Genomic DNA, 23,027 nt, shown 5'->3' with positions numbered 1-23,027 from the left:
TAAGTGTGAATCATAAAATAGTAAGCACAGATAAAAAAAGAATAAGCGTAAAAATAAATAAAAAGCGCAGATCAAAATAATAAGCACAGATCAAACAATAACAAGCATGAATCAAAAATATATAAACACATTTAAAATATGCTGCAAAAAAAAAAAAAGTAATCAGAATTGCAAACAAAATCATGTTTTCCTTGGTTATATTACTGTTTTTTGTGCTCCCTGACAGTTTTGCTCATATTTTCATTTTTTGTACGCTTACGCTGTATTTTTCTTTGCTGTTGTTTCCAAGTTCTGCGCTTGATTTTCAAAAACTTGTGAGCAGAGTTTCATGTAAATCAGGGGGTGTTTTGCATCCCCATTGGTCCACTAGTTCTTGATCGACAGCTCCTCCTCTAGCCAGTCATTTGAAGAGGGGAGGTGACTTCACTCCAATGCAACTCTGACGGCTGCTGCTCAATATTATATTATTTGTGGTTGATAGATACGCTGCTTGTGTCTGTTTTGAGTATTTTCTGCCGGCTCTAGGAAACAATGTGTTGTCCGAGTAGGCCATTATCATAGTCCGTTAACACATGTATCGAGTCAGCTGAATTTAGTTAGCAGAGTCTTTAGTTTAGGCATTATTTAAGACTTCTTTGTTTGTAGGTTATTGGCTGCATATCTAAAAAAACAAGAACAAGGCTGGGTTGGGTTGGTGTGGATGTTTGATGCATGTTTTTACTAGCTGTACTGTACCAATGTAGTCGCGAGTATAGAAACCCAACTTAATCTGCTTTTCACGAAATAAAATCCAGATCCCGACACCAAGGCCTATTACAATACTGATGAATATAGAAATGCTTACATATAACTCAAAATGTTTTTTTTTTTTTTTATTATTATATCAAAAATCTAAAAGCTGTGCATTATTGCAGACACCTACATGCGCACTTTGGAGTTGGTTGTATACCTGTAAGTCGTTTGCTTCAAATGTTACTGAAGTTGTATTCTTTGTTATGGAAATGTTTGTAAGTGTTTTGGATATGTATGCTCCAATGTTGCTGTATCTTTAGAGACGGTCCCTAAATTTGCGACTATTTGTGAATCAAGAACGTCCAAGTCAAGCCAACTTTATTGCATTATTTATTGACGTGGGGACGCTTGGTCATTTGGTTCTGATTTCACTGCAGTATCGTGGAAAAAGAAACTACATGTAGCCGTGCCAGCGATGCCAATGTAGGATCAGTACATAACGGCACATTCAGCAACATGGAAAAGCGGATCAATTTGGGTTCTGAACTCGCGACTACATTGGTACAGCTAGTAAAAACATGCATCAAACATCCACACCAACCAAGCCTTGTTTTTTTAGATATGCAGCCAATAAATTTTTTCCTTCTTTGTATGGCATTGGAAATAAATTGATAACTTTAAATCCCTTGTGTATATTTCTGATCTATAAATTCTGTAGAATTTACAGAATTTCTGTCTGTAGAATTAGCTTTTGGTACAGCATGTCACAGTCAGTAGTGAATTTTTTTGGCCACCCCAATAAAATAACTGGGTCTTACCTGGCCACCCCTGAAAAAAAGTTCTGGCTATGCCCCTGATCATATCTCACTTTTATCTGTCAAGTGATGGCATTCTTCATCTTTCTTTCTCTGTCAGCCTGTCTGGTCTGCCTTGCTCTTTCTCTTTCTCTGTGTTTGTGTTTTTTTCATTCTCTGTCCTCTTCTAACCCCCCCACCTCTGTCCACTGATTCTTGGCTAGTTTGGTGTGATTAGGTGAAAGTGCTCTCAGGCATGTATTACTTGCTGCATATGCCATTACATGCTCACTGACCCCTCTTGGTAGATATAGATATTACATTTAATATAATTTAAAGTCTGGCTACCCAAGAGTAGATCGCTACATGCACAGGTGCTAGTACCGACCTACTCTTGCGTAGCCAGACTTTTGACTCTCAGCATAAAGTCTTGTCCACTTTGCTATTTCTGGCCGAGAACTGCCCACTTACCGGGATAGTTCACCCAAAAATGAAAATTCTCTCATCATTTCCTCACCTGTGAGAAAGATGTGTATGACTTTCTTCTGCAGAACACAAATGAAGATTTTTAGAAGAATATTTCAGCTCTGTAGGTCCATACAATGCAAGTGAATGGTGGCCAGAACTTTGAAGCTCCAAAAAAAGCACATAAAGGCAAAACAGATCAATATTTAAGACCTTTTTTACTATAAATTCTCATCCCTGCCCAGTAGGTGGCAGTATGCACGAAAAATGCGAATCGACAAAAACAAAAGAGGAGGTGATCTCTTTCTCACCCACACCTATCATATTGCTTCTGAAGACATGGATTAAACCACCAGAGTCGTATGGATTACTTTTATGCTGCCTTTATGTGCTTTTGGAGCTTCAAAATTTTGATACTGATTCACTTGGATCGTATGGACCAACAGAACTGAGATATTCTTCTAAAAATCTTAATTTGTGTTGTGCAGAAGAAAGTCATACAAATCTAGGATGGCATGTGGGTGAGTAAATGATGAATTAAAAATTTTGTGTGAACTATCTCTTTAAACAGCAAGAGACCAACATTTAAAGGGACCAGGTGCACTTTTTACATGACATTTAAGAAAAGTGGAAAATCTAAAATCAGATATAACCCTGAAGGATATCTTGTTTTCTCACTGCTAAATAAGTGTCTTGAACAAAGAACAAATATCTTTTAAATGTCCTACAGGAAGTAATCATTGTAGCAGCCTGAGAGCTTGATAGACCTATTTGAAACCTGTGCACCCAGACTCAGGAATTCAGGAAGAGACACCCTGAATTTGCACGTTGCATGGTTTCTTATTTTATTAGAAGTCATTATAATCCTTATCATCATTTTATTCATCATCATAATTAAATGACACATAAGTCACAATTACAGTTAATACTATGTTGCTGAATCGCATCTTTCCAAATAAACATTTGTGTACTGTATGTTTATATACATTTGTTTAAATAAGTGCCAGCCCGAAGAGGGGCCTGGGTAGCTCAGCGAGTATTGACGCTGACTACCACTCCTGGTGTCGCGAGTTCGAATCCAGGGTGTGCTGAGTGACTCCAGCCAGGTCTCCTAAGCAACCAAATTGGCCCTGTTGCTAGGGAGGGTAGAGTCACATGGGGTAACCTCCTCATGATCACGATTAAATGGTTCTCGCTCTCAATGGGGCGCGTGGTAAGTTGTGCGTGGATCGCGGAGAGTAGCATGAGCCTCCACGTGCTGTGAGTCTCCGCGGTGTCATGCACAACGAGCCACGTAATAAGATGCGCGGATTGACAGTCTCAGAAGTGGAGGCAACTGAGACTTGTCCTCCGCCACCCGGATTGAGGTGAGTAACCACGCCACCACGAGGGCCTACTAAGTAGTGGGAATTGGGCATTCCAAAATTGGGGAGAAAAGGGGATAACAAATTTTTTTTTTTAAATAAGTGCCAGCCCGAGGAGGGCTTCCCAAGCTTAGTCTTGGTTCCTCCTAAGGTTTCTTCCTCATCTACTTAAGTATTTTAAGGACCGTTCACACCAAGTACGTTATTGCATTCCTCGTCACCTTTTTTCAATAGTATTTATATGTAAACATGCGCTAGCTGGATGTCTTTGACCGTTGCTCAGCGTCTCACCCAAAAGCACCGCATTTTTAGATGCTGAGTCAAGATTAAAGAAGTTGATCTATAAAAAATGCGTAACGAAACATCTGCTTACTTTTCCATTTGTTGCACTGGGTCTAGGTTTTTTCAACGCAAGAAAGCATTCAGTCTGAACAGCCCCAAAGGGAGTTTTTCCTTGCCATTGTGGTCTTCAGCTTTGTAAAGCTCCTTTGGAATAATATGTATTGTAAAATCGCTATAGAATTTTTTTTTTGTATTATTTATTGACTCCCAAGAAATTGCATAAAGCCAGCAAATCAGATTGAAGCTTGCCATTTTTAGAAAGTACTTGCCATTTGTAGTGCCGTATGCATCAGGTGGTCTTTAAACAGTTCATGGGTGATCTATGGCCTTGTTTTAACTAAAGGTACAGTCACTTTTATCTTAGCACGGTGAAATTCCGTGGGCGAGGAGGGCATGGGCGGACTTTAAAACAGCAAAAAAGTAATTGCCAACCTCTTTTTAATGCTGCACTTTATATACTCTTTGAGAGTGAAGTTAAATAGAAACTTGAAAGAGGTCACTGCCTAACCAGGCAACTTCCTATTGGTCATCGCAATAAATTTGCCTGTCAGAGTGCACCAAACTTGAAAATTCACGCAAAATCCATAAGGGGAAATTCCATCACGCAAAATCCCCGATTGCGCATATTACAATTGAGATGATTGTATTTCGCCCGCGAAATTTCGCTCTGCAAAGTTAAATGTTACCGCGCCTTAAGTGACATAATTTCCCATCACAAAACAGAAGCGTAAACATGATAACATGATTAGTCGAATCCACCATTATGATTGATGTCACCCCTGTTTTGTATCCTCTTCCTCTTATTCGTGCTTTGTTGTCTCTTCCTGTAGTTGGGGATGCAGGAATGCTGGCTGCACAAGGTCAATGGTGGCATGGTGCTGTTGAGTTTCCTCATGTGCCGTATTGCACTCTTCCCCTATATGTACTGGATGTACGGCTCCCACTACGGCATCCCGCTCTACAGCGTTCCCTTCCATCTGCCCCTCTCTGCCAACCTGGGCAACCTCTGCATCCTGGCACCGCAAGTCTACTGGTTCGTCCTTCTCTGCCGTAAAGGCTACCGACTCTACAAGCGGCAACGGGATGCAAAGAACCAGGTATCTCCAGTGTCCTCGCCCGAGCCGGTCTCAGATAACTCCAAGGCTGATTAGTGAAGGAATCTCTTTTGTTATCTAGAACAAACCTACCAATCAACGTCACAGCTGAAGGCTACGGCACTGCATCCACTAATGTTACAGTACAACTAGACTCCCGCGCCTGTTAGAAATACCATTATTACTGCAGACTACTCCTCTCTACTCAATTCCACACATAAATTACCATTTCAGAGCCACTCCATTGGATTAACTCCCTTCTGTGACATCCAAGGAGCCTTTTAGGTCAGATATTGAGGGGTGTGACCCTCTCTCCCTTTACCAATTGGAGGATCTGTTACAGATTGGACTGATGTCTTTGAATGTCATTAGAATTATATGTTACTTTGTTTTTCTTTTAGTTCTCTCCTTTGTCCTATATGATATGCTTGCCCAACCCTAACTTATAGTGTGAATGTGTGCTTGAAGTGTTAAAACACCATGGTTTAAAGGGGGGAAACTTTTATGCCACGTCTATGAATAATATATACCATTAAACAAACATTACTTCAAAAACTCACAGTACTTTAACATCAGAGCAGCATTTATGATCACCTGCACATGGGGGCAGTAGAGAGTATAGCCTTATGTTTACAATGGTATGAGCAGGATTTGAGTCTATAGGGGGGTGGGGTCTTTGCAGGGTATAAAGAGTGAGCACAACCCTTGGCATATCTTTTAGGCCACATTATGCCTGTGGGCATCTCCAGGCAGCAGTCAAAGCAATAACACAGGGGGCTTCAAAGCAGGGGTCTGTGGGTGGTTGGATGACCCATGTAAACGCATAATCTGTAAGGATTGAAAAGTTGACACCCCACTCCTAATATTTACATCTGTACATGCAAAGGAAAAGAAATGAAAATTAACCATATTTTAAAGTCATGGAAATTTCTAGAGTAAATATAGTTTTTTGGTAATGCTTTGGAAACAAAAAGGTTGTTTTCATTAACATTATGTTAACTACATTATGCTACATGAACTAACAATGAACAATAATTTTATGTCATTTAATCTTGGTTAATGTTATTTCTAGGCATACTAAAACATTTATAACATTTTTATTATTTAGTTAACGTATTATGAGCTAACATGAACTAACAATGAACAATTGTTTTTGTATTAATTGTATAACTTTAACCAAGATTATGAAATGCTTTAAAAATAATTGTTAATCATTAGTTCATGAAACCTAATGCATTTATGGATGCTAACAAATACAACCTTAATGCAAACTGTTAACAGTTTTTACTAGTTATTCTCAGCTCTAAAATATATCATGGACTAGAAATTAACTCTAAAAACAAAATCCATTTTTATAACAGATTTCCATCAAATTGATTAACACTGAGTAATCTTCAACAAAATAAAATACAAAAAAGCTAAATATATTAAGTTTTATTAACTTAACTTTGGTAAAGATTACATGATTCAATTTGATGGAAATTTGGATATGAAATTTAAATGTGTACATTTTAAAAATAGGCTAAAATATTTTTTGAGTCTTGTGAGTGCAGTCTTTCTACAATAATTTTTAAATATCTTTATCCAGTAATCATGAACACCTGGAAGAGTCATGGAAATGAACTGATTAAAATGTTATATAAACGCTGGTTATAATTCTGTGTTTGTTACTGGGTGTGAAGTATGTGGGTTTTATGAGGCTTTATGTTGCTGGGGAGCTCAAATTTTCATCTTTGCATTAACTGAGCCTGCAGTTTGAGTTTTAGAATAATAATTGTATTTAATTCTAAATTGATGTGCAGTATAGATGGGTATATTTTTGTTGTTGTTGTTGTTGTAGAAAGGATCTGCGGCCATATGAGAGCTTGTGAAAACATAGGCTAGCAAGGAACTCAGAAACCTTTGTTTCAGGGCTTTTAACATAAACTGTATCATCTTTCATAATACATTTAGTTGATGCTGAATGCCATATGAATGCATCTAAGTTTTTATTTACAAAAACCTTTAGATTCCATTAAGCACTTTCAAAAGTGCATAACTGTTGGATTAGAATCAGTACATACCCATGCACTCATTTTTAGTGTGTTAAGACAAACTGGACCTAAAAGTTGCCTTTAGCAAGTGTGTGTGTGTGTGTATTAGAGAGAGAGAGAGAGAGAGAGAGAGAGAGAGAGAAGACTTATATAATAGTGTGTATAAGCTCCCAGCTCACACGTTTAGAGGGTGAACGGGGTCTTTCCTGGACTGAAAGAGTAGGAATGCTTTTCCTGCTCTCCCTTTCTAGAAGTTTAGTACTTTTCAAAAGTAAGAATGCACACTTTCATGCTGTTGCTTCCTGTTTGTGGCAAGTTTCTATGGGGTTGGATGCATTTTGGCAGATGAGTTGGTTGTATTTAACAGAAGTTGTTTCCTGTTAGTTTAGTATTCATTTAGTTATTCTCTAGGGTTTTGGTTTCTATTGTAAAGAACAATGATGCTTTTCGCTATTTTTTTCCTTGTTTGCGTGAGTCTGTTGCAGTGTGATCTGCTGATCTATCTTTAGAACATGCTCTCTCTCTCTCTCTCTCTCCCTCTCATTTTCACAGGTCATAGGGCATGTTTTTTGAATGCAGTTTATTTGTGTATAGTGTAAGACAAACCCATAACATAATATATAATCCATAACATATAAATAGTCTTATATCCAGAGGATTGAAAATCATAAAAAAATGACCATAAATAATCTTGAACGTATTGTTTTTTATATCAGGCTTAGTTAAGGCACTTTTTGACCTTTAAATCACAAGGGACTGTATGATATGATTTTAAAACCATGTCATATGAAGTCTTTTGTTTAGCCTCTTCAAGGCCTCCTCAGCTCAGGGTTTGGTAAAAGTTATCATTTATCCATTATTATTTAGAGATGAAAGATGAGACTGTTTGAAAAAGGAATAAAATAAAAAAATCTAAATGTATAATGGAAAATTCCTACAATGACGATCAGTTCTACAGCTAATGTTTTTGGTTTTCTTTGTGTTTAACTTCAACACTTGTGATTTTACAGCTATTTGGTTTGGTAGACCAAAGATTGTCAGGCACTTTATTCAGCAATAGATTCTACTAATCAGCAAATGAAAAAGGTGACATGTAGCTTAACTGTCCCGGAGTGTCTGACACTTAACACAATCAAATCTCTACAGGGCTGGTTGTGCTTGAGGCTTAGACATTCTTCAGTTCCTGAGTCAACAAAACTCTGGAATTGTCTTCACTATAAAATTACAATATATGTATAAATGATAAATAAGATTTGATCTCTTTGTAAGAAGGATAGAACTGGGGAAATGAGTGGATTAGATATTGTTTGGGATTGTCTGCTGCTTTGATTTTAACACATCTAAACTAGGTAGATGTATGCAGATACCTCAGAATTTGAAAAGTAATACATTTGAGGAAAGAAATGAAGCTGTAATTAAGACATATCTAAAAAGGTTTTGTTTTTCCACCCAAATCATGTTGTCTGGAAGATCTTAAATACAGTGCCTTGTATTAAAATTGTGTTTGGCATCGATACAAGCTCAGTGCAAAAGAGCCCTGGGCAGGTGGTGTTTATAGGTTGTGACTGTCTCTGCTCACTTCCTTTATTTTTATTTACAAAGGACATTACATAATATTAAGGACATTTCTCTATCATCAGGCTCAGTGTAATGTACACTCTGATCATGTTAGTTCTAATAGGTTTAATTGATTTAAATGTATAATTCGTGAATAAATTGTTACAGCTAACTTTGTTCTTCAGACATACTTTTGTTGAAGTCTTACAATCATTTTTTTTTTTTAATCTAATCTCTGTATGTGCTTGCTGTGTTTTGTCTTTGATTTTTTGTATCTAATGTAAAAAATACCTAAAAATGTCTATTGTAACTGTTTTCTGAGCTGCATTCATTCCTCATAGGTAGACATGGTTAGACAGTGAGGGATTATAACTTATTGGCATCGGCTTAGGTCAGTGTATGTCCATGCTGGTCTATTAACGCTCCTAGATCTTGCATGCATCTAGAAGCATTTTATCAATGGTCCATGATCTGACAAAATTTACAGCACCTATAATCAAAAGCATTCCTTGGTTCCATCTCTGAACCAGTTCAGTTAAATCATAACTCTTGCTAAGAGGCGAGTGGGAAAGGAAACCTTTCAGAGAACTGGGATGTAGCCAGAAGTCATGTTTGCATTATCTATTTCCTGGTGAGGACAACTCACTTCCTTGCTATGTCAGCTTGACCTCCAAGCATGACTTCTTACACGGAATTTCTAATTCACAATGTTTAGTGCTCCCTGCCTCCTATTTTTGATAACATTTTGATTTTTACACACACACGCACACACTCAATTACCATAAATACCACCAGCTTAATATTGTGTAGGTCCCCCTCATGCCACCAAAACAGCACCAACCCACATCTCAGAATAGCATTCAGAGATGATATTCTTCTCACCACAATTGTACAGAGTGGTTATCTGAGTTTCCGTAGACTTTGTGAGTTCAAAACAGTCTGGCCATTTTCTGTTGACCTCTCTCATCAACAAGGCATTTCTGTCCACAGAACTGCTGCTCTCTGGATGTTTTTTGTTTTTGGCACCATTCTGAGTAAATTCTAGAGACTGTAGTGTGTGAAAATCCCAGGAGATCAGCAGTTACAGAAATACTTAAACCAGCCCATCTGGCACCAACAATCATCCATGCGATTATCTAATCAGCCAGTCGTGTGGCAGCAATGCAGTGCATAAAATCATGTAGATATGGGTCAGGAGCTTCAGTTAATGTTCACATCAACCATCAGAATGGGGAAAAAATGTGATCTCAGTGATTTGGACCGTGGCATGATTGTTGGTGCCAGATGGGCTGGTTTGAGTATTTCTGTAACTGCTGATCTCCTGGGATTTTCACACACAACAGCCTCTAGAGTTTACTCAGAATGGTGCCAAAAACAAAAAACATCCAGTGAGCGGCAGTTCTGCAGATGGAAACGCCTTGTTGATGAGAGAGGTCAACAGAGAATGGCCAGACTGGTTCGAACTGACAAAGTCTACAGTAACTCGGATAACCGCTCTGTACAATTGTGCTGAGGGTTGGAGCTGTTTTGGTGGCACGAAGGGGACTTACACAATATTAGGCAGGTGGTTTTAATATTGTGGCTGATCGATATATATATATATATATATATATATATATATATCAGATTTCATATAAATATATAGTTATTTTATTTGTTTATAGCATGACCTTTTAAGAAAGCTCCTTTTAGAAAAGGGCTGCAGAGTGAAACTAATATAAACACTTGATTAAGCTTATTTTCTTGAAACTTGTAAATCCAAACAACACTTTGGAGAAAATAAATTTGATTTGATGAATCCTTTTAACTGAGTGGACTATGTTTCCTGTACAAAGGAGTGCAAAATAACACAGGCATAAAGTATGAAGATTTTATGGTAACACTTTACAATAAGGCAGAAACTATTTAGCCCAAGATGGACCACTTGTATTAAAGGAATATTCTGGGTACAATACAGTAAGCTCAATTGACAGCATTTGTTACATAATGTTGAATACCACAGAAATTATTTTCGCCTCGTCCTAACTTTTCTAAAAAAAATAAATAAATAAAAAAGCAAAAATTGAGCAGGGTGAGGCACTAACAACGGATGTGAATGAGGCCAATTTTTAGAGGGTTTAAAAGCAGAAATTTGAAGCTCATAATTGTATAAAAGCACTTGTGTTAATTCTTCTGTTAAAACTCATGTATTATTTGAGCTGTAAAGTTGTTTAAATTGTCATTTCTACAGTTTTGGGGTTTTAGGGTTTGTTGACATTACATCGCCATGGCAACAAAGTTGTAAAATTGGCTATAATTTTACACAGAAAAGGTTAATAAATGATTTCATCACACTAAAATCATGTTTACACACACATTGTTTATGTCTTGTGGCTTTACTTTTGAAAAAGTGAGTATTTTAATGTTCAAAAATTGGCCCCCATTCACTTCCATTGTAAGTGCCTCACTGGAACCCAGATTTTTGCTCGTTTTAAAGGAGGAACAAGTCAAAAATATTTTTTATGCCACAAATGCTGTCGACTGAGTTTAACTTGTGTTGAACCTGGAATATTCCTTGAAAATTAATGGGAGAAATTGGAACACCCAATATAGAAATGGAAGTCCCGCCTTACAGGTAAAAGAGCCAATTACCTTTTCAATACAGACACTGCCCGTCAATCAACTCTAGAACGCACATGCGACATTCGCTAGATTAGCCAGGAAAATGCCGTTTTTTTTAGCATGATCTGAGGGAAAGCAGCACAAATTATGACACCAGTGTTGTTTTATTTTACTGCTGATTAGATATCTGTTATTTGATTGCAAGCGTGACCAGCTGTTTTGGAGATTTCAATCTTTCCCCATTCAAATAGATAGGAGCTGCACTTTCATGACACTTGTATCCATAGAAATAGGTGCATGGAAGCATTCCAAAGATGGCTGCCGAGTGGACTGGCTTGCCTTGAAAGGGACTTTGAATAAGGTTGTATTCGCATGCATTAATTAATGCGTTAGGAATCATGAACCAACAATGAACAATTATTTTTACATAATTTTTTTATCTTAATGTTCATTTATCAAAATACTATTGGTTCATGTTAGTTCATCTTGCATGAACTAATGTTAACATACAATTTTCAACTTGATCAGAATATGTAGACATTATCGTTAACCAAGAATAATAAATGCTGTGTATATTGTTAGCTCATGTTAACTTGCTTTGACTAATGTTAACGAATACAACCTTATTGAAAAGGTTTACTGATTTTATTACATTTTACACATCTATATTTTTTCCGAAGCCAAAATTAAAAACCGTACATGTCATCTTATTTCTCACAGAGACTCAAACAACATAAAACATTATTGGGTACACTTTACTGGGTATGTTTCTGATACAAACAGCTTCACCAAAAGCCATTCCACCACACAAAACATGTCTGCGATCAAGTGAGAAAAATTTAAAGGAAGACTGACTGATACTTCATTTAAATTATATTTATGTCAAAATATTAAAGTTTTGGCCTGGGAGGTAACCAAAGGAGAAGTGCCATCACATGGTGTGTTGATCATACATAAAACCAATGGGCTGACATTTTGAGGATGCTTTAAGACAAAAGGGCCCAGACATCCCGCAAAAAAATAATGTGCCAGTTCTGAGTTTGGCATCTTATTTATTCATTTCTTCTGGTGGGATTGGAACACTTCTTTTTCAGCAAGAGAGTGGAAGATCACACTCAAATGTCCCCCATGATGATGTGTCCATTATACTGTGAAGAACTCACAACAGTACATGGTAACAGTCCTGAAGCTGATGTTCATCGGAGGTAATACTCGATGGCAGCAGAAAAAGCTGCAAAACCACCACAGCCCAGAACTCCAGCCTTGAGACCAGCTGGTGAAGAGAATAACAGCTTTCAGTGTTATTCGTACAGTGCAAAACCTAACGCCATGTCTAATTATACTGCATTATGTTCTTTAACAACCTTGCAAGGAATTGAGCTTACCTCTTAGTCCAATGGCACCACCTGTAACACAGCCACTATATACTGCATTTTTCCAGTCGGACTTCCCACGATGCTAGGAGAGAGAAATGAGACCATCCTTCAGACCTGATTAGTGCTGAAACCAGGGCTTGACATTTACTTTTTGGCTCACCGGCCACTGTGGCCAGTGGTATTCCAAAGTAACTAGCCACTCGGCCACTCTGCCCCACAAAAAGTGATGAAGGTAACTAGAGACTGTAACTGCATGCATTTGTTTGGACATTATATTTGAACAAGAATAATATGAGTTCAAAAGGGCACAGGCCTAATGATTTAAATTATCTCTTAGAATAAGGCAAACATGACCAAATAGAACAGGATGAAAACTTTGTTCAACAATTAGTCCATTTGTACATGGAAGTCCAGATTTTAACCCCTTTTAACCATTGTAACTTGTACTTGCCTTCATGAACATTTACCATTGTTCTTTCATTGTTTAACTATGGCATTTGTAATGATAAGGCCATAAGCACAGGTCAGACCATGGATTGCTCCACACTACTGTGTTTAAGCTAATGTAGATAGTATTTCTAAAAATAAACTATAGTATTTGTTATGAAAAACTAATAGCCTAAACACGTTAAGAAACCTTCAACTACAACTTCCACAATTAATAATTCCATGGAGCACAAAAGATGTTGGGTAGATTAAACTCAGTCTTCATTCACTTTCATTGCAACTTTTTCCATACATGGAAAAATGCATGAATCTTTTTTCCATTCATGGAAGAAAGAAAGTCCTATGGGTTTATCAAGATAAAGGTGAGTGAATGATCACAGAATAATTATTATTAATTAAAATGAAGTTTTATAGAACTGCCCTAATTGATTTAATATGCATCTATACATGTTACTAGTTAGTGCTACTGCTGTACAAACATTTTAGTTTGGATGATGATCTGCCTCTAACTGTTTATGTGCATAATATATTTAGTATGCCATCCAGGAAACATATGCATTGTGATTGGGAGAAAACTAAGGTCTAACAGGGTAAAGATGACAAAGATGGACACACAGACCGGAGAAGACATATGGTAGATGGTACTCACTGATTCTATTAGACACTCTGTGCATGAAAACATGGCACCCACAATGGCAAAGTTTTTAGCATATGACATTCCTCGCTGTCCCATGTCTCTCAGAACTTCTCTCGCTGTGGGGGTTCTAAGAGGGTCTTTAGGATCAAGCCCTACATTGGAGTCAATACCGGCTGTGAAGATACCAAAAGCACCTCCTAACACAAACCCTGCAGGGAAGAAAATTAGGAATCAGACCAATTGTATCTTGTCTATGAATTAAAGCATCATCAGTTCCTCAATTGACTGTTTTAATCTTGGCAGTATGGAGTATCATTCAACACTTCCTCAACTTCCAACATCCGTATGAAATCTCTGTAGCATCTCAAGTGATTATTGGTATGTATTACAGGGGTTTGACTAACTCTACATTAATATCTAATACCAATTATTTTATTTTTAACACCCAAAAATGAAAACTCTCTCATCATTTTCTCACCCTCATGCCATCACAGATGTGTATGACCTTCTTTCTCCTGCAGAACACAACAAATATTTTTAGAAGAATATCTTGTATAAGTCCTTACAATGCAAGTGAATGGTAACCAAAACTTTGAGGCTTCAGGAAGCACAAAGGCAGCATAAAAGTAATCCATAAAACTCCAGTAGTTTAATCCATGTCTTCTGAAGCGATCTAATCATTTTATTTTTTTGTGAGAACAGACCAAAACATAACTTCTTTTTCACTATCAATCTAAACATCAGCAGTATCCTTAGCGATCATGATTTCAAGCTCGATTACACTTCCTATAGCGCCCTCTAGTGCTCTGCACATGCGTCAAGCACTAGGAAGTGTAATCGAGTTTGAAATCATGATTGTGCCTAGCGACTGCAATGGCAAAATGCAGAGTTAAAAAAAGAAGTTAGATTTTGGTCTGTTCTCACCCAAAACCAATTAGATTGCTTGAGAAGACATTGATTAAACCACTGGAGTCGTATGGATTACGTTTATGCTGCCTTTTTGTTTTTTTGGCGCTTCAAAGTTTTGGTCTCCATATAGTTTATAGTTGTATGGACCAACAGAGCTGAAATATTCTTCTAAAAATCTTATTTTGTGTTCTGCATTAGGAGGAAAGTCATTCATATCTGGGATGACATGAGGGTGAGTAAATGATGAGAGAATTTTCATTTTTGGGTGAACTATCTCTTTAATATCAAGACGCCACAAGAACCTTTAAATCCTAACATCATGACACTAAGTGCAGAACTGTCAGTGTTGACAACAGAGGCGTAATCAGATAATTTTGGTACTGGTTTAGTTTATTTTTGGGTGCTATATATATATATATATATGCCATATAAAGACATGTTTAAGAAGCAATCGTCTGTCAGCGTGTTACCTCCGACACATGCGATCAGTGATTTAAAGGCGCAGCTCTCCATTCCCCTCTCGATCATCTTCTGCTCCTCCGTTTTCTGAGGACTCGGTAATGCACCCATAACAGTCGGATTCAAGTCTTTAATTTGCCTTTTTTCACCGATAAGGTGATCCAAAAGAAGACTATACTGTAGTGGAACATTTTCCGCTGTTGAAACACTTGCTGAATGACCTGCAGCATCTCTGCTGTTTGCGGGCGCAGCCATGTTGGAAACGTGTTCTTAATAAACTAGAACAACAAAAGCACATTCGCCCATGTTAGGTAGAAAATAAAACAAAACAATTAAATGTTTTGATCACAGAAATTACAAATCACACGGCTGAGTTAGTTATAAAGGTCCATAAATACTTATATTTCACCTTATATGTTTGTGTCACTCCACACATGTCTATGCGAGATATTTCTAGAAACAAAATTTGCTTCCGCAGATTCGACAGAAAGGAAGATTACCCTGGTATTGCATTGGTTGGCAAAATATTTTTTAAATAATTAATACCAAGAACATCTTACACAAGGAATATACGTAATGATAAAACATAATAAGAACCAAAGAAACTCAAACGATTCCACGTGGTCGTACAGTCCAAATAAATGCTGACATTTCTGGGAAAAGTATTTTGGTCAACATTATTGTTAGCAGTCCAGCGATCATGAATGCCCTCTAAGCGAGGTTGTAAATCTATTTTATATTTTATATAACGATAACATGAGTGTTTTGTGTGTTTCTTTCTTATATATATATATATATATATATATATATATATATATATATATATATATATATATATATATATATATACACACACACACACACATACAGTTAGCTGCTATAAATAATCAAAGCAGAGATTTTTTGAAACCTCTCTTACAACCACGGCGATCTTACCCATAGATATCTATCCACGGGAAAGAGCGGTCAACTAGCAGGTTACGACAGTAAGTCACAGTTTGCGGATACCATTGATATGAATGGGGAGAGAAGTAAACCGACACTTTCTTGTCGCGAAATTGTCTGCGTCTTTTCTTATAAAACAGCCATTTTTATCGTAGTAAACTCTACACATACTTCACTACAAAATTATTTTTTTGTGTAAAACATGTTGAAGATTACAGGACAGGCGGCCAATTTATTAAGTTTTAAGCTGTTTTCTCACAAAAGCAGTTTATTCAGCACACTCAAGCATCTCCTCCATAGACATCCATTCAAAAAGAAAAGCCTCTGGTGTCCTCCCTCGGACGCGGTGTTGTGCTTTTTGTTGTTAAGCTTGTAGGTTAATTTGGTAGAAGGGCTCTGATCAAACAACATCTTCAAAAAGGGACTACATTACCCAGCGTGCCTCTCGTTCACTGCACCAACATGTCGCGCGCTCCACCTGGCGGAGAAGTCGGATTCGGCGCTCGAGCATCTTCTTCGGTGAAGAACAGCAGCGCTCCTCAACGGCGGGGTACAGGTGAGTCTCAACCTCTGTTTATTATCAATTTGTTGTCTATTACATCCTTTTTTACTGTAAGGACTCAGTTCTATTCGTTTTGTCGCTTTAAGGAATCTTTTATGGTCGTCATTGGGACGTACACTGCACTTACCCGCACTTTCACCAACGGCCGTTCTCATGTTGTGTTGCGTGCGCGAGTGAGAGCGAGCCGTAGTTGATGAGCCATGTCACCAACCTTTCATTGAGAAACATAGACGAACAGTGGTTGATTTACTGTTCACATGTCATTATTTTATTTGAATGTATGTTATTTTTCGCGTGACATCTTCTTTGGACAGCGATGCTGTGACAGACAGGAGAGTGTGAGGTACTGCAGTAGTTCTGTCACGATAGCTGTGTGAACTACAGGCACTGCGGGGATCATTTGACTGGACGACTTTTGAATTTGTGCACGACTTTGCAATATGTCATATATTTAAAGGCGATTTTTAAGATTCTGAAGGTTTAGTTAAGAAACTGATTAGAATTCTTTAAACTTCAGGCTCACGTTATTGCAACCAATAAAGCGAATTATTCAATATGTGAAATCAACATCGAATGTTTCTGAACAAGAATATTCGTCTATAAATCGTACATCATGTCTTTCTTTCTTTCTTTCTTTCTTTCTTTCTGTCAGTCTGTCTGTCTGTCTGTATCTGTCTTTCTGTCAGTCTGTCTGTCTGTCTGTCTGTCTACTGTCTGTATCTATCTGTATTTTTGTCTGTCTGTCTGTCTGTCTGTCTATCTATGTACTGTCTCTGTCTGTCCGTCCATCAGTCCGTCCGTCCGTCCGTCTGTCTGTCTGTTTTTCTGTCTGTCTGTATCTGTCTGTCCATCCGTCCATCTGTCTATCTGTCTGTCTGTCTTTCTATCTCACTGTCTGTCTGTCTATCTACTGTATCTATCTGTATTTCTGTCTATCTGTCTGTCTGTCTATCTATCTGTTTCTATATATTGTTAAGAATTGGAGTGCAGAGTTAGATTTTTAGATACAATTTAGGCTACTACTTCCACTTGTATGTAAGTAGGTTTTAAGTAGGCACTTGTGTGTTTTGGAATACCTCCATTCTTTTCTTCTCACCATTTGTTCTTGTTTAGAGTTTTTTGCAGTGGTGGCAGAAGTTCGCTAGTTTTTACTATGGGCATCTGTGAGTAGTTGCTTTTGTGTTTTTTACTGTAATAGATCCCTAAAGGTTCATTAATTGCTCACACACATTACGATATGACAACAAAGCCTTTTGTGAAATTTAACTGTATCCGTTTTCATCCGCGACATATTCTCATATACATTTAACCTCCTCAGACTGAGCATGACTGCTTTGTGCATTTTCCATTTCCATTTCCATTTTTGATTTCTAACTAGTAGCACCTAATAAACTAGCAACAATTTTTTTTTCCCAGACCAAAAATTTATGTCCACATATGTGGACAGCGGGACTTAATTGTGAAATTTAAAATGATACCAAACCATCGAAAGTGATATTTTTTTCATCAAATTGTTTATTATGTTTCCAGGAGTGTTGGTTATTCATTTTTTTGAGACGATACAGACATTACAGCTGATTTTCTATATAGCTGAATAAATATTTCTGATTCAAAGTAATGGCCAGCATTATCAAATCACTGCCAACCATATTAAAATAAAAATTTTCATTATAATTTCTGAATCTATGTACTCGTTATCATTGTCCAAACATGTTGAGTAGTCTAAATCATCTGCAGCCTTTGGTCGTCGGAGTGAATGCACTTAGCTGCATAGAAAAGTCATGTCCCCTTGCTCCATTGCTCCATATTTAGTTGATGACTTAACCTCCAGTGTGCTGTCTGTCTGCACTGGCCTCAGAACAGTTCGAAATGTTATTGAATAGAACCTTATTGTACAGTTATAGTACAAAATTTATATTAAAATGAAACAAAATGATTCACAGATTTGTTATTGTTGAGTGTTATTCAAAATAACTAACATGTTTTTCAAATTTTGAGGGAATAATATCTCAAAATCCACGTATGTGGACATCATGTTTATTATGAAAAAATGAATGACTTTTTAAAGCGTCATATCAAACGAAACTAGAGATGCTACTCTTTACAACCAAACAGGTTTCAATGAAGAAACGTAAAGATATTTCGTACCAGAGGCACTTTTGTTGGCTCTGCGCCCTTAGAAGCGCTTCACGGAAATCAACGCCATGCTGTTGTGTCACGTGACGTGGTGCGCCAGAAGTTTAACCCTTAAATGACAGTGTTGAGTGTTGTGAACCATATTCAGTCAGATTTAATTCATTTAAATTATGCGTTGCGTATAGCGAAGCCAAAATACAACGTCCAGACATGTGGACGTGGGGTCGCACAAGGTTAAACAGAGTGAAAGGACTCATTAGTGGGACAGATGCAGTCTTCTGTCACGTGTGCTTTCATAATGGGGTAACCTAATACTGATGGTTATATTCCAGACATAGGTTGTTCCTTGTGTTTAGTCATAACAATGAACGGAAGTCCCTCATAATTTTTTAGACACATTGGGCCTCATTCATGAAACTTTCATAAATATATGAGTAAATTCAAAGTAATTTAGGCGTAAAATGAACCTTCAGGAAAACGTTCCTCTGGATTCACAAACGCTGCATACACCCCAGATTTGTAAAATGTTAAATATGTGTACCATATGTTAGTGAATTGACCCTTTGCTAAGATCCAGTTGCTACTGTTTGTTTCCTAAGCTCCAACATCATCAGAACAGGAACTTTATTAAAACAGAAAGCATGACTTTGTACATTGTACTTGCCCATATGTTTACCATAGTACTTTCATGGTTTAACAGTTGTATTTATAATGCCATAATCACAGGAAAGACCATAGATGGCTCCTCATTAAAGTGGTTAGCCAGTTAGTCTTTCTTAAAAAATAAACAGTTTATTTGTTAGGAAAAAATAATAGCCTAAACACATTTAAAAATGTAACATTTTTCAGTTGTAATGAAAAATTATGTTACAGTGTACTGTGAAAAATGTTAGTAAGGGTGTTGATGTGTAGATGTGTAAAGTCTTGTAATTGATGCTGGTGCAGGGCAGGTGTTTTCTCTTTCCTTCATAAATGCTGTTTAGAATGTCAGTTCTGTTGTTTGACATGGTTAAAGTGCTCCATAGCGCTTTAAAATAGGTCATTCTCATTCAGTTCAAATGGGTTGCAGAAGTTTTGTCATCTGCGCCACGATATCGAGGGAAGCCCAGTTTAATTGTGCATGTGATGCATTCAGTGCTATCCTGTCACATAGCTCGCATACCAAGGGAATCCTGGTTGATGCGCACGCACCTGCATGCTCCTGTATACAGTAGTAGATCAGAGCAGTCACTTGCGCGAGTGATTCTCTGTGGATCACACAACACGCGAAACCAGTCTTCAGGCACCCCACGCACATCGGCATTCCACATAAGAAGCATATTTAGTGATTATAAAGTGCCAAAAGCAAGGTGAATTTCATATAATTTGCTTTGGTGGCCCAAAATTGTGCTTCGGCAGCCGCCGAAAAAATGTAAATGCAGAAAAAGCCCTGGTATTTGATTTCACTTCTATCAAAATGTTTCCATGGCAGTTTGCTCGAAAGAACACAAAACGTTCGGATGTCTTACACACGATTTACACCTGTTCGAGAGCAGAATTTTGTTTGTACCAACTAACATTTTGAAAACATGAAAACTTTCATTAATCCAAGCATTTATGTCAGAAAGCTTTACGAACGATTTAGCCTACAAAAAAATTGGTTTTGTTCGTATTTAATGAATGACGCCCATGGTGCGTTAATACCGTTTTGCATACTAACTGTTTGGACTACTAGGACAGCTTAATGGTAAGTCAATCAGAATTGGAGGCATATTCCGTCCTCCAGCATGGTAAGACAGCAGGGAGATGAAACCCTGTAAAAAACTAGCCATTTTTCTTTTGAAAACTTTCATACTTAGCTAAAAACAGCCAAAGTAAAACTTCCCTAAATTCCCCGCTCTGTTGCTATTTGTAGGTAATTACACCCTCAAGATTTTTTTCTGGTTAAACCATCAAAGGAAATAGCAAGTGTGTCTTTGGCATCGAGAGCTGAGCTCTCTAGAACACACTGTCCTACATAAAGCTTACTCCACAGTCTGTGCAGCACTATCAGATTCAGAATAAAATCCATCTTTTCTGAACAGACCATCACTTAGGTCTAATTTGGTTTGTGTTTATTCTGTAGATTTGATGATTTTCTTTTCACTATCATTGTAGTATTTCTGTGTAATATGCATGAGGTTTTTAGATCAGTTCCAATTTTAAAGGGGTCATGACATGCCTTTTTTATTTTAATATGTTCCTTGAAAAACAGTCATATACTCTATTTGTAAAACATGATAATTTCCCACCCTCATTCTGACCCTCACATCAAATTTTCACATCTTCACATCAACACCCTTACTAACATTTATCACAGTAAACTGTAACAGAAGATGTAGTCATGAAAAAACACGGATAGCACATACAGTATTCTCCTGTCGTGGGTATGTAAGTATTTTGGATTGAAAGAATTGCTTGACTATTGTAGAGATAACAAATTGTCACTGTAGTGTTTACCTCATTCCACAAGGCAGTGCGCTGTCATCAAACGATTGATGAACACTTGTATGTGATTGTATGACCTTATTTTGTATTTTAAAAAATTTCTGTATTAACTGAATTACCTTATTTTATTGTGGATGTCCCAAAGTGGATACTGGATTTGCACTTTTCAGAGAGCTCAATAAAATATTCAAATTATATTTTGGTTGCATTTTTGCCATAATAAATGTAGTTGTGTAAAATAGGCACATAATATTGTAATATTGATCGCAGGCCCCTGAATCGAATTGAATCGTATCGTGGCAGACTTTGAGGTAACGGCAAACATTGGATCGATGGCTAAGAGAATCGATACAAGATCGTATCGTGATGAAACTGGCGATTTACAACCCTATTCTCTAGGGTTCAAATCTGGACTGACCAGGCCAAAACATCCTGATGGACTTGTTCTCAAGCCACTTCATGGTTGTCTTTGCAGTGTGGGCAGGAGCATTGTCTTGTTGAAAAATAACATTTGATCGTTCCTCTCTAGAAAACAACTTTTCAATTGTGGGAAGCAAGCCTTTTTGCAATATTCTCCTGTAATCCAAAGCATTAATTGACTTTTCACAGTGAAGCAGCTCGCCAGTACCAGCAGTTGAAAAGGCTCCCCACACCATGACACCTCCTCCTCCACGCTTCACTGTGGTAGAGATGCATTCACTATTGTATTTCTCACCAGATCTTCGAAGAAACCTCTCTGGAGCATCACCATGCAACTCAAATCGTGATTCATCACTACACAACTCTGAATCAAACTTTCCATATTCTGCCAAAAACTTCATTCTGTCTTTGATTATTTTCTGAGACAGCAATAGCTTTTCAACACATTTTCTAGTCACAAAATCTGCATTAGATATCCTTCTGGTTATTGTTCTTCTTGAAAGAGTCTTGCTTTCTGAGGTCTTGAATTCTGCTGACAGTTTTTGTAGGCTTTTTTCCCTGTCTTTGAGAACTGTACATTTCAGCAGGTGGTCATCCCTGCATGAAGAGGCTTTGGGCCTTCCAGATCCTTTTTTCTGGCAACATCACCTGTTGTTTCAAAGCATTGACCTATTCTCTTAATAGCTGATAGAGAAGTAGGGATTTTCAACATTTAAAAGTAGAAGTGCCCTGGCAACATCAGACATGTTTAGTTGTCAGGGAAACCAAATGCAGTAGAAATATGTGTCAACAATACCTGTTATTAACAAATGCATGTATATTATGTATACAAGTTATTACTAACAGTAATTCTTTAACAGTAATTAAATAATTCACAAATTTGTACTAAATAGAGTATTAAAATACACTGAACTAAGAATATTTTAAGAGGAAAATGCCAATACTTTAATTTCTAATGTGTAATAATTGAAATTATATTTAAAGAGTAGGCTACATGCACACATTATTTGAAGTCCTCCATGCGTGTTTTGCGGTATTAATGTTAACGATTCATTTATTAATTGATCCTTAATTTCCACGACGATTGATCTGGAAAATGTCTGAAAACTGACATCCCTAGTGCACAGTAAATGTTTTAAAGCACTGAATGTGTGAAGCCTGAATAGCTCATCAAAAGCTATTTGAATACTTATTTTAGTCTTAATCTGAAACAGCACTTTCCACAAGATGTTACGTCAATCAAGATGTGAACTGATACTTGCAGATGTAGATGTAAGCGCACACTCTTTGTCTGTTTACATGGGCAGTTATAATCAAACTACCACAGGTTTTTGCATTGTTCATCTCTCTGTCCAAGTATACATGACACAATGCACAATCAAATAGGTGAAGAAAGGATGTCAGCTGAGGAAGTGATGCAGATGTTTTCCGGTTAACTACATAGTAGTCAGAAGAAGTCAGCTACAGCTACGAGACGCTACTTTGGAGAAGCAGACAATAGACACAACAACATGGACAACTTTATAGCCACATGCATTTCTTACATTCTTTACATGTTGATTTTGGAGCAGATCTGATGTACGTTATCCATTGTGTTTATGGTGATGCTCGAAGGCAGAAGATGACACAATTTGGTCCTGGATTGTTCTAACTAAAAGAGCTCTGCTTAGCTTCACTTTCATCCTTAT

General features: G+C 37.3%; 3 protein-coding genes across 6 annotated transcripts in view; 2 read left to right on the top strand and 1 right to left on the bottom strand.

Moving 5' to 3' along the window:
• LOC127440213 (TLC domain-containing protein 3A-like) overlaps positions 1-9,346 on the top strand; it is a 52,455-nt gene extending 43,109 nt beyond the window's left edge. Inside the window, exon 5 of the mRNA XM_051696683.1 lies at positions 4,528-9,346. Within this exon, the coding sequence (XP_051552643.1) occupies positions 4,528-4,848 (321 nt within the window). The 3' untranslated portion in view covers positions 4,849-9,346. The remainder of the gene's footprint in view (positions 1-4,527) is intronic.
• A 2,497-nt stretch (positions 9,347-11,843) lies between these two features.
• LOC127440215 (mitochondrial import inner membrane translocase subunit Tim22-like) lies at positions 11,844-15,394 on the bottom strand. Its single transcript, XM_051696685.1, has 5 exons — positions 15,220-15,394; positions 14,822-15,088; positions 13,455-13,651; positions 12,368-12,440; positions 11,844-12,255 (listed from the first exon to the last, which is right to left on the bottom strand). Exons 2-5 carry the CDS (start codon positions 15,063-15,065, stop codon positions 12,179-12,181), a joined length of 591 nt encoding a protein of 196 aa, XP_051552645.1. The 5' UTR covers positions 15,066-15,088; positions 15,220-15,394; the 3' UTR covers positions 11,844-12,178.
• Positions 15,395-16,249: 855 nt separating this feature from the next.
• Positions 16,250-23,027, top strand: part of LOC127440208 (cytospin-B-like) — a 204,973-nt gene continuing 198,195 nt past the window's right edge. For 3 of the 4 annotated variants that reach the window (XR_007897094.1, XM_051696670.1, XM_051696672.1), the window contains exon 1: positions 16,250-16,311. The gene's annotated coding sequence lies outside the window, so the exon portion shown is untranslated. The remainder of the gene's footprint in view (positions 16,312-23,027) is intronic. The other variant, XM_051696671.1, reaches the window with a different exon arrangement.

The sequence above is a fragment of the Myxocyprinus asiaticus genome, chromosome 4 (genome assembly GCF_019703515.2).
Source record: "Myxocyprinus asiaticus isolate MX2 ecotype Aquarium Trade chromosome 4, UBuf_Myxa_2, whole genome shotgun sequence".
In the NCBI taxonomy this organism is placed as follows: Eukaryota; Metazoa; Chordata; class Actinopteri; order Cypriniformes; family Catostomidae; genus Myxocyprinus; species Myxocyprinus asiaticus.
Note: the sequence above shows the minus strand (reverse complement) of the source record. Positions and strands in the feature narration are given on the sequence as shown.

Bases quoted from the DNA above. Each gene is read 5' to 3' on its own strand.
- LOC127440215 (XM_051696685.1), bottom strand. From the start codon at position 15,065: ATGGCTGCGCCCGCAAACAGCAGAGATGCTGCAGGTCATTCAGCAAGT. The intron at 13,652-14,821 runs GTAACACGCTGA...TCTTCCCTGCAG, and splicing joins ACTGATCGCATGTGTCGGAG to GGTTTGTGTTAGGAGGTGCT. The intron at 12,441-13,454 runs GTGAGTACCATC...TCTCTCTCCTAG, and splicing joins CAGAGTGTCTAATAGAATCA to CATCGTGGGAAGTCCGACTG.